Source organism: Hemibagrus wyckioides, linkage group LG19 (assembly GCF_019097595.1).
Source record: "Hemibagrus wyckioides isolate EC202008001 linkage group LG19, SWU_Hwy_1.0, whole genome shotgun sequence".
Classification (NCBI taxonomy): domain Eukaryota; kingdom Metazoa; phylum Chordata; class Actinopteri; order Siluriformes; family Bagridae; genus Hemibagrus; species Hemibagrus wyckioides.
The window spans coordinates 13,725,477-13,738,160 of NC_080728.1; the positions used below are offsets into that span (position 1 = coordinate 13,725,477).

At 35.8% G+C, this 12,684-nt stretch overlaps 1 protein-coding gene across 2 annotated transcripts in view; it reads right to left on the bottom strand.

Annotated features, from left to right (window-relative positions):
• Nucleotides 1-12,684, bottom strand: part of tmem178bb (transmembrane protein 178Bb) — a 98,025-nt gene that overhangs the window by 39,736 nt on the left and 45,605 nt on the right. For both annotated transcript variants that reach the window (XM_058417553.1, XM_058417554.1), the window contains exon 3: nt 4,933-5,046. In XM_058417553.1, coding sequence (XP_058273536.1) covers nt 4,933-5,046 — 114 coding nt within the window. The remainder of the gene's footprint in view (nt 1-4,932; nt 5,047-12,684) is intronic.

A 12,684-nucleotide genomic window follows, 5' to 3' on the forward strand; every position in this document is an offset into this window, starting at 1 on the left:
GCCGTCACATGACAGCTCATCCATCATGGCAGTATCGTCTGTTTGGATGAAGAACGGCATGTCAGCAATGCTGGTAATAAGGACATTAAACATCTCAGCTTGATGCTAGCTTTACTCCGAGACTGACCTTCCACTCGGAGTCTGGAAGTCCCGGAGGTATGCATGTCTATTCTCTAACTCTGAGCTCTAAAAAAATTTAGATCACAATTTAGATTATTGAGCAATCTGATCATTATCTCAGACTTCCTAGGGTCGAAATTTGACCAGTGAAGAAATAATAGCGTTTGTTATCTGTGCTTGTAAACTACATAATGCTACGTAAAAATACAAATCTGGTAAGATTTTACTTTGCGTCTGAAAATGACAACCTTACAACGATTTCTTTTTTCTTTTTGGACAAGTTAACAAAGAATAGCAACTGTATTATTTGCAAAAATGGAAAATATGCATGGCAGAAGTCTATTCTTTGAAAGTAAATAAAAAATGAAACGTGCAAACCAAAGTACTACTACATAACTGAAACTTGATTAACATACATAGTTTTTAACATTAAGTGGATGTGCCAAGTCATGGAATCAACACATACTTATGATCACGAGTCGGTCATCTGTCATGGAGTGTTTAAATTAGCAACTCTCTCAGTCACGTACCATACGAGATCAAATCCTCTCGTGTTTAGTGAATCAGTGTATGAGTCATGACCAAGATTCATTCTTCACACATACGGTGGATCAGATGAATCAGTGAGTTCAATGAGTCCTGTTTGGATGTATTCAGACAGAACAGAAGATTTCCATTGCATGTAGTAGTAGTCTGTGTTAAGAAGGGTGCGAAAAATCCTTCTTTTTCTAAACATGGGCATACAAGCATATTATTATATAACACAAAATTGCAACAATTTACTGTTATTACTCAAGCTGGATTTTCTGCCTACATGATGAAGTTCCTCATTTGGGCCAAGAAATGCAACTGAATGAATCAGACTTTTTTTTAAAAACAGAATTAAATCAATCATTAAAAAAAAGAGTCATTTGCATGACTGAATGTGGATATGAAGCTTAAGGATAGAGTTTGGGATGGACTTGTACCTTTTCTCATAACTACATTTGAAATTGAACACAATCCACAATCATCCTTGGATAATCTGTTTGCTTAAATTCAAGGATTTACCATGACATCAGGTTGGAATGCTAATTGTGCTCATCAGAGGAGGGAAAAAGGCTATGATCAGGCAAAAATTACAGTACAATGTGAAAGGAATTTTAATGATAAACCAAGCACATAGTATTCTAATACATACAACCTAAAGGAGCTACGATTAATTCAGTTCGCTTACAAGGTCCCTGTGGGTCTTCACTTATTATTCGTTTTAGGCAGACGCTAAGAAGTTTCCAAAACTAAAAGGCTGGTGTGGGAATGAAACTCTCTACTGTTTGCTCTACACAATACAGTCTCTATTGTATGTCCAGACACAATGAGCCCTTTGCATTAGTGGCTTTCTGCATTACCAGTTTTGGAAACACAGCCCTTCCAATTTTATCTGGCATGGCTGCTGCACTCACACCACCAATTTTCACCCAGCATGAGCTCTTTTGCTGCTGCTTTGCCTAATTCTTTGCGCTGCAATTCTTTGAGTGTATGTATTTTGGATAAAAGTTAAGCTAAGGGAAATTTTGGGAAATCAATAACCTCCTCCAAGTGCTCATACCTCATTGTTGTTTTTTTACAGTAAGCAGTTTAAGTGTAAATGGATATAAATGCAAATGGAATTCTGAAAAGAATGCTTCACAGCTAACGATAGCTGACAAAAAGGGGAAAAAAATAGAAATTAAAGCGTATTTTTTCTTGGCTATAAAATAAAGGGTATTTATTCTTGGCTAAAATTAAAGGGTACTTCTTGTGTTTAATGGTGCTATTGAAAATTCCTTCCCCGGACACCCTTATTCAAGAAAAATTTGGCAAACTGGGAAGGAGTAAACCACATGCCAATAACATGAACAATCGCAATAGGGCTCGCAGAAAATTGGCTTTAAGCCATCATGCCTACCAGGAATCCCTATAACTTTCCATAATTATTGACATAACCGGTGAAAAATCACCACTCTGAATACAAGCCAATAATGGTGAAAATGACTGCTCATGCAGATCCTGCAGGTCTGAAGGCAGAATCAAACGAGAGCTTGAAAATGATCTTAGAGGTTTGGTGATATCCAATTAACGTCTCTAATTTCCATTAAAAACTAATGTGTGCTGGCTAGATTTATTTTAATGCCATATGGCCATCTGATTAGATTTTAATGATCTATTTTCCATCAGTATTATATTGGGAGAAGTAACTGGCTGACAATTTGCGTGTTCAGTGTTGGCTACTTAGGTGTATGAAAACTAATAATGCACTGAACCTCTGTTCATTTCTATTTAATAGTCACGAGCGCGTTAAATGTATTTATTTATTATGGATAAGTGAATGTAATCCGTTGGATTTAATTAGTAGTTGGATGAGGTGTCCTATTTATATTGAAGTGGGGTGAAATAAATAGTGCACATGCACAAAAAAAACTGGGTTGTAAGAGAAATGGGACAGACCGGAGGTTTGACATTACCACAATTCTGGATCAACATGGATTTAAAATACTAATATTGAATTTCCCAACCCTTTTCCTACTGCAATATTCACTCTGGCACTGGAGCATTCATTTCTGACCATGAAAATAGCACTGTAGGGAACGACCCTGAACATGATACGCCCATTCAATCAGACTCTGCCAAGGAAAAATAAATGAGAACGAGATTAAAAAATCATGCCAGTTTACCAGCTGTGATGTCTTTCTCATGCTACACAGTGTTGAACATGAGGATGAGCGCCTCTGGCTCTACTTAGGTAAAAAATGATACAGCATGCTGGTGTAAGCAAAGGCTTGTATAAAATTACAAATTACCTGCCTAGAAGGCATGAGCTCCATTTAATTTGAAAAAGCATGTTAAAGTAAGTCTTGCTAATTGGCTAAGATTAACTGGTTATATTTAAGTAATCTAGCCTGGTTTTTTTTGCTAATGTCAGGTGAGACTAGCATCAATTCCAGTAAGTCAAATTTACATGATATATTCTGATGAATTCTTTAACACTTGACATTAGTCATGCATATGAACAGCAAACGATAGACTGGAGGGTGTTTTCCATCACAACCATCACAGCAGCCTTAAAACAAATATATATACATATATATATTTTTCTTTTAATGCTTGAGTACTTTAAATTTCTCAGTAAAACAGCAGAGTGAGCATAAAATGTGTTTTGATCTTGAAGGTAGCATGCCTCTTACACCCTTCACTTGACACACAATGAAGAAAGCATAAAGCAGTCTTAAAACAGTTAAAGAAATTGCTGCAAGAGGTTCTGAGGTTAAAGAAGTGTTGTCTGTCCTGTCACCGGATAGAGGCTGATCTTCGTGGCTCATTGGAGTGTAACTGTCTGACAGTTTGAGGCCATGTGGTATCCTGCCCTGTACTCTGTCTCGGTTACTCCTGCTGCCAGGTTGCTCCGAAACCACATGCTTCCTCTACAAGACGATCTCTGACGTACCACTGGTCTTCTCTAAGAAGGCTTATAAATATTTTATTCGGTAATGTTTTTTGTTTTTTTTTTTAATAATGACCTAAGGTGTGGCTACAAATGCTGACTATTAAGCAGTAGAGTGATATTTTACTCAGAGAACCCGGGTCTTGTTTTTGTATGAGGTTTATTAAGATTGCTCTATTGCATTGTTTATGAAAGGACATTATTCCGGAGTTTTCCATTAGTCTATACTGTACAGCAGTCAGACAAGTGTGCAAGATTAACTTTCAGTGATTTCGTGACATTTCAATTTTTATATATGTTTATTTACTAAAATGTAATAACAAGATACTTAATCAAAGCCATGGAATTGTAATGCAGACACATGAATGAACCAATTTAACCAGATTATAGCTATTAGAATATATGCATATTATACATACCAAATCTATCTATCTATCTATCTATCTATCTATCTATCTATCTATCTATCTATCTATCTATCTATCTGTCTGTCTGTCTGTCTGTCTATCTATCTATCTATCTATCTATCTATCTATCTATCTATCTATCTATCTATCTATAAAAGCTTTATCAGAGATTTTATTTCACTGCTTTCCATCTTGTCATTCATATATAATTATTTTTTCATGATTAAATTGACTCTTGCCTTTTATATAACATCATAGTGATCTAACTTATGTCATCAGCGCTGAACGTGATTCCACTTTGACCAAAATCTGAACAAGAGAATTTTTTCCTATCTATAACTGTCATTTAATTGCTGCTGTCCATATGCAGTTCTGGAGATGATTTATGACACTTAAAAGAGGCTTTGTAGCTGTTGTAATCCAGCGAAACTTTTAATAGCTGTATGGGCTTTTGCTGAGAGGAATAAATGGGTTAGTAAGGCATATTTGGGACTTGAGACTTGTGTCCTATTTAGCAAGAACAACAAATGGCTGTTTCTTGGTTGGGTTGGATCTACTGGGAACTCACTACCAGACTATATTCAACTACACAGTGGTTCTCTCAGCTCCTTACCTATTTTTTTGGATGTTAAGAATTGAGTACTTCCACCAGAAGAGCAGAGATGACATGATTTAATGCATAAACTGAGAATTTGGGGTTGTATGTTTGTTTCAGTCCAGAGCTGGAGCCTTTTTTTGAAGAACAAAACAGTTTCCTACAAGGTTTTGTACAGAGCTTTAAATATTTAGGATGTGTAATCAGCCACAGTGATTGTGCTGGGTTTCAGCAAATCATTAAAAGGCTATAAATGGCTTATGGCTAGCCATAATCGTTAAAAAAAGAAAAAAAAACATTACTTTTCCTTTAAGGTTTCTCAGGTGATTGTGAAACGGGTGAATACTCACGCAAAGAGTGCCACTCGTCCTGTCGGATGGTCTTGGTGATATTGTAGGACAGATTCTTGGGTATCGTGGCTGAGGAATAGTGGTATTTGATATAGGAGCATCGTGCAATAGAACCTAGAACCATAAAAAGAGGCAGGTTTGAGAAAACCTAATAGCCACACTGGACAGTTAAGAGAGTCATAATTGGGAATATTCACTCAATAAATATTACCACAATATCATTCATATGTAGAGCTTTGAAAACTTTTTTAACTAAGCATGTGCACATTGTAAACATATTCAGTCCTCAGATATAAGTATGGACTATTCAGACCCCTGCGTGAAATGTGTGGTGGTAGAGTGTGGCCACAATATAGTCTACAATGACTTGTTTTTCAGAGGCATCGCTTTACATTGGCTTAGACAACATCTTAATAAGTGACACTGCTTATCTCAATTTTTTTTTATTTGAATTATGGATCAAATTACTAATCAGAATAAAGTGAGATGTATGCATAGCAGATGAGTGCCTGGTTACTTTATCCTTCACACTGTGAGGCACATTTTCTTTAGAGAGAAGAGCACACCGAATTAACGAAACTAATGTCACTATTTTATTCATTCAACTCAGAATAGTGAATTAAAAGCCTGATAAATATCCTACATCTCAACACATTAGCATTTCATTACCTTTTTTTACCATCTCATGGTTTCATTAAGTCGGGGGAGAGAGTTCGGCACGCAATAAAAAACAAAGCGACAAACAAAGAAAATAATAGGAGGCGCTGGATCAAGTGCTATTTTATAAGTTGCTGAATAATGGATATGGAAGCCATGTTACTAAATAAAACCAGATTTTGCAAACTACAATTGGGACTATTAATACATTGTTTTATATTTTTAAATTGATTCTCCTTCCTTCCTTCCTTCCTTCCTTCCTTCCGTTCTTTCTTTCTTTCAGCTTTAATACCAGTTTTGTCTACCAATGTTGACTCAAAATGTCTGCGTGCATCCTCTAATTTTCTTCAGGACAATGTAAGACAATTGCATATATCATCATCATCATCATCATCATTTTACAGCTGATTGTTGGAGCCTGTAGCTCAAGCTGCAGCCTGAATTTCAGCCTCAGTTTTCTAAGCGGGTGTAATATCAATCATGGACCTGTCTGTTATTTGGAGAGTGAGATGGAGAGAAAGAAATATTTTCAAATCTAAAGTGATTTCACTCCAGAGAAGCACCTTTGAGACGTCTGCTGCTTGTATAGAGGAGACACACACACACACATACTGTTTTTTCTTTACTAAACTGATTACTAAACTCAGTAACCAAAAGAAAAATACTTTAGCTGATTAACTCTTTTAAATACGAGCTTTTAAACATCGTGTTTTGTAATTCTGTTAAGGAACTGATCTTTGTGAGGAGATTTGACACTATCCTGTCACTGCAATGAAATTTGGTCTCACACAGACATGCACACACACACCTAAACCAAAACTTGACCTCGGTAACTAATAGGAAATCTGCCTTTAAAGGCTACAATTTAATCCACATGCAAATGAGCCCACAGATCAGAACTGTTAGATATACCCACCCACTAGTATCCACTAAGATACACACACACACGTACACACTTAAGAGAACATGGCCACTGACAGACATAATTACAATCTACTGAAACCTCACTAGTGCATGTGCCAGAAGTCATTTGCATCTAAGATATCATTGCATGTTAATTATAACACTCTGCTGATTGGACACAAGCACTTCCTTCCACCCCGAATAGTGAATTACAGTCCACACATTTGGCCTGGATTTTACGCCTGTCTTCCAAAAAACAGTGCTTAAGAGTATGAGGAACAGCGCCAAAATGATTAATTAGCAATTAAAGTGCTGGTTTGAAAATGACTATCGCATAGCAACAAAAACTCTATTGCCATTTCCCATATTATGCTTCTGTAGAGGAAAAATATTTTGAAACCTCTAAAATATGCCTCATGACCAAGGGACACATTTATAATCTGTGCAGTTTGCCATTTTTCAAATTCCATTTACAATTATGCTAAGAACTCCATCATGGCTGCTACTGGAGATATGGCTTACACTAATAGGAGCTCGGCAACGTCTCATGCTCTTCGCTCTTTTTAAAATATCACCCTGTTCACTATCTCCACTTGTAGAGCAAATCTGATCCGGATAGAGTGTAAATCATTCCTACTCCTTGCTATATGGATTTGTCTGAGCAGGAGACGAGCCAGAGAAATCTCAGTTAGGACTGTAGACTGAAAATCTCCAACAGGATAGCTGTATCAGGTTTAGATGGGATGCAATAGCTTAGTGATTTAGGAATTAATGATCAGAACTAGGAACTAATGATCAGAAGGTTGAATCCCAGGACTGTCAAGTTACCACTGTTGGCTCCCTGAGCAAGGCCCTTAACCTTCAACTGTATAAAAAATGAGATACGGATAAAGGCATCTGCCAAATGCTGTAAATGTAGACTGCTGACCGAGCTTGTTTTGGACACTTGCAAGTGTTTATATCCTTGTTCCTTCTAAAGGGTCATTTAAGGCCCAATTAGGCTGATTAGACATATTAGATAAATGTGATTTGTTCTGGAAGAACCTACCGGATGTGCAAAAAACCTCACACACTTTATATCATTTTATTCCACAGCACTGCTGAATCCTTAGATTTAATTTTTAAAACAATTTCTGTAATAGCAGCTCTTACTGTCTATTTTATTAGAAACATTCATGCAGTTAGCCCATCAACCAATTATATAGCAGCAGAACAATACACAAAATCATGCAGATATAGCCCAAGAGCTTCAGTTAATGTTCACCTCAAATATCAAAATAAAGAAAAACAGTGATCTCTAACATTAACTATGTTATGGATGTTGGTGCTAGATGGGCTAGGGTGAGTTTTTCATACAGTATACTGCTGATCTCTTTTGATTTTCAGTCTCAGAATGGTGCAAAAAAAAACAAAATAAAAAAACATCATGTGAGCAGAGGGTCCACAGACTGAAACACCTTGTTGATGATAGAGATCCGAGATCAGAGGAGAATGGCCATACTAGTCTAAAGTGACAGGAATTAGATAATAACTCAAATAATCACTCTTTACAACTGTATTGAGTAGAAAAGCACCACAGAACACACAACACACATCAAAGCTTGAGACTGATGTGCTACAAAAGCAGAAGATCACATGAGGTGAGATTCCTATCAGGTCAAGAACAAGAATCTGAGGCTATCATGGGCACAGACTCCCCCAAACTGGACAGCTGAAGACTGGAAAAAGACCAGATGGATGAGCTTGTGTCCATGATAAGCCTCAGATTCCTGGTCCTGTGTCCAGAGGTTTTAACAACCACAAAATAGCATCACATTTCTGTATAAAAATGACAATCCAACAACATTAGCACTTGTTTTGGTTCCTGTTCACAATGGACCATAGAAAAAGATCTGGCAATTAGCTCACAAAGGAGCTCACAATTCTTACCAGCTGGGGCTTTTTATTTAAAAAAAAATCTTCCTTTTCATGGTTTGATGTGATCCGTGCTTATTTCTTATCACAAAAGAAAATTTTCATCTTTATTCTGCAGGATTTATAATTTTTCATACTGATTTGGCATGTTTCACGGCTAATGGAATCACTCATCCAAATAAGAAAATAATTTGGCACGCTCCCTTCATATTGGATTCTGAAATATACCTCAAAGATACAATTGGTGAATTAATTATCCTTGAAATTTGGGTATATACCTTCCTTTGGATGCTGTGCATGAAGACATTTTATTTTTAATAACAGCCCCTATGAACAGTAATGTTGATCTGACTGATTGTGGATGGAAACAGTTTAGAGGAGAAAAAGGCACAGGATCATGTTGCATGGTGCCTCAGCTAGTGCATATCAATGAGTATACGCTTACAAAACCCACTGGCTGATTTGGCTTGTGATCGATTACTACTCACATTACAAGGCTGATCAATGCATCATAGTCATTATCAGCTCTAAGCTCCTCCCTTAAAGGGAAACATGGGTCTATATTTTAACACTAATCTATAATAATGCTTTCATGTCACAAAATGTGTAGCTTCATAAGTGGAATGTGATTTTTATATACAAACGTAACACGGCTTTTATGTCCATGCTCTCCATAACAGCATTATGGGTACCCTTACATCAGTACAGCATCGTTTTAATTAAAAATACCTTTCTATAATTAAACCACTTGAGCCACATATATTTGGCATACTTTTTTTTAGAATAAAAAAATCCTGTCTCTTCCTAGGGGGGAAATTATATAATAAGGGGATTATATAAAATATAATAAGAATTTTAGTTCAAAGTACATTTAAAAGGGAGGTTTAATAAAAAAAAAACAACAACATAAAAACAACTGTTATTATTATTATGCAAAGAAATGGAAAGAATAATAAGTTCAAAAATTAAAATAGAAAAAGTAAATAATATATAAAATATATAGTGATCAATAATTTTTATTTTTGCATTTTGTTAAAAATTATTTGCTCAAAGATGTTAAAATATAACCTACATAATTTTTTGATAAGAAAAAACTTTTTTTTTTGCATTAAATTCTAACTAAATTTAATTTAAAATTAAGATTTAATTAAGATAATAATAATAATGATGATGATGATGATGATGATGATTATTATTATTATTATTATTATTAAACATGTAATAAATTCTGCAATAAATATTTAAATGCAAAGATCATAACACTGATGATCTTCTTCTGTTCCCTAAAATCAGCTTTGTCCAGCAACACAAGTTTTTCCATTTAAATATTTATAAAAGAACCTTACTTAACCTCACCATATTGAAACTGTCCCAGTGAAAAATAAACACTGTTATCAAGAGAGGTATTTTCTCCTCCTTAAATATTTATACAAGCACAGCTAATTGCGCATTCATTGCCAAAGGCTCGCTGTCAAAGGCACTGGAGGTTAGAGTGACAAAAAATGTGTGTTTTATTCAATGTGCCTCATATTGTTTACTAAAGGGGATTAATGAGTACTCTGGACTTGTCTTGCATGATAATGAGCTATATGAACTTCGCTACTTCTTTGCTGCCTTTTCAACTCTTGTCTCTCAGCACATAAATAAATATGGTTTAATCTGCTAGTCAAAGATTATGCAGGATAAAACGCAACATTAGAATCTGTGGACAATCAATTTTCATATTTTATTTACACACTGACAAAAGAAAAGCCTCAGGATGGCAAGACAGAAGAGAAAGAAACTTTTATCTGTAACTGTTTCACATACTTGCATAAGTATTCACCCCATTAAATTTCCGCATTTGTTACAAAATGGAAGTGAAATGAACTTAAACAGGATAAATCTAGAAAATATTCCAGAATACTGAAGATTTGGGGGATGCCAGGATTAGGGGAATGTATATAGTACTTTGCTTTAAACAAAAGCACCACCATCATAAGTCGTATCATTCACTGAATGCCGTCGATCTGTGTGCAATTAAAAGTGTCAGGTATCTCAGTATAGATTCCCCAGTTCCTGGAAAACCCAGATTTGGTGAGAGAACATACCTTCATCACCAAAGACTCCTCTCAGCCTGGTAACTGTATGATCAGCCTAACTAAAAGGTTTGGGAGGAACTTCTTCCTGTGGGCCATCAGACTCCTCAACACAGTTATGTCCATGTGACATCTTTTAGGATTCCATAAAGACTTATTTACTCCACTGCGTTTTACTGTTACTACATTCAAGACTCAAGATTCAAGAGCTTACTGTCATATGTACAGGAAACAGTGTCCTATACCATACAATGAAATTCTTACTCGGTGGATCCTCCACAAGACTATGAAATAAATTAAGGACGTAAGAAAGAATAGAATATACAAGGTGTAAATTACAAATTTACAAAAATGACAAAACATATAAACTGTACGGTGTGCAATGTAACATAGAAGTCATGCATGTACTGTAGAGGAAGATGAAGACCCATCATATAAAACCTGCATGATAAATATATCACTTTCCATTCTGTAAGGTTTGCACATTCTAATTTTTACTACATGGACATAATCGCACATCATGCTTCTACATGTAACATATAACATATTGCACATCGTATTCTATTACCTCTTATTTCTATTCATTCTTTTTTAAACTTAGTTCTTACATGTAGTGTATTTATGAGCACAGTCGGTCACAGTAGGTCAGGTTTTCATTTCACGGCAAGTTGTATACCATGTGTGAGATAAATAAATCTGGAATCTTGAATACCTTGACAAAGTGAATCACATTGACCGATAAGTATATTTTGATCAGGGCTTAGTGGAGTAGCCTGTGTAGCATCATTAAATCCATTATTTAAAAAAGAAAAATAGTCAGAGAAGAAACCAGGAAGCCAAAGGGGGTGAATATTTATTTAAAGCAATGAATGCTCAAAGAGAGTGTTAATAAGTAAGTGTTTAAAACAAGATTCGTTCTCAGCTCTTGATAATGTTACTGTAAGTAAATGTTCAGCAATATTCAAAGCCAAGATCAACTGTTGGTAACGTCATTAAATATTAGCAACCTTAACTGCAGCTACATGCATATGTGTGTTTAATAAACCCAACCTTCCAGTGCAAAAAGAACTGATTTTATGAAAGTTACAAAAAGAAAAAAAGAAGTAGTCTTGCCTCATCTAAACTGTTTAAATGTGACCATAATGTTCATTATTTGAAGATAAAATAAACTGTTTAGTACCAACATTAGCTTTTAAATCATGTAATATCATGCATTTTAGATCTTAGTGACAGCATTTAGAAAACAGAACAAAGCAAAACAGAGAAAAATCCTAAAGCATACATCACCATGTGGCTTCTACGAGTTTGAAAAGTTTACCTTTTATTAGTAATTTATTAAGGCGACGACATTACTTATTAAAAAGCAAGCAAAAAACAAGAGGTTCTGTGTCTGGCCAGTGTTCAGAAATGCACTTTCAAAAATGTCTCAGAAGTACTAAATACTGAAGTACAAAATATATAATCAAAAGTTCACCCAGACAGAACCTTTTAAAATTTAGGTCACAGCATCACAAATCTGTGATGCTGGGCAGTGGTGGATCAAGCGTTGATCTGGGTTGTTGATCGGAGGATCAGGGTTCAAGCCCCAGCACCACCAACTTGAGCAAGGCCCTTAACCCTCTCTGCTCCAGGGGTGCTGTATCATAGCTGCCCCTGCGCTCTGACCCAAACTTCCTCAGCTGGGATTCAAGATTCAAGAAGCTTTTATTGTCATTTCAACCACATATAGCTGGCGCAGTACATAGTGAAATGAAACAACGTTTCTCCAGGACCTGGTGCTACATAAACATACAACTACTAGTACAATACAGTAATTGTATGTTTATGTAGCACCAGGTCCTGGAGAAACGTTGTTTCATTTCACTATGTATGTATGGATTTGCGAAGAAAACAATTCCACTGTGCTATAATGTATGTGTGGCGGTAATAAAGGCTTCATGCTCTCTTCTCCCTCTTAAAAATCTGACTGCTTAAAAATACAGATGGTGCATGAACTTGTGCACTATTGATTGTCACATTAACCCTTTAGCTCTCCACTGCACTGGCGTTTCTCAAGTGTTCACACACGGCCTTAGCGAACTGCTATCAAATTGAACACAAATTCTTAAAACTGAAGAACAGCATGAAACTGGCAGATCATTTCACTGACAATAACTAAATGATGAGATAAGCGTGTCTACACTGGGGCCCGAAAGTCTGA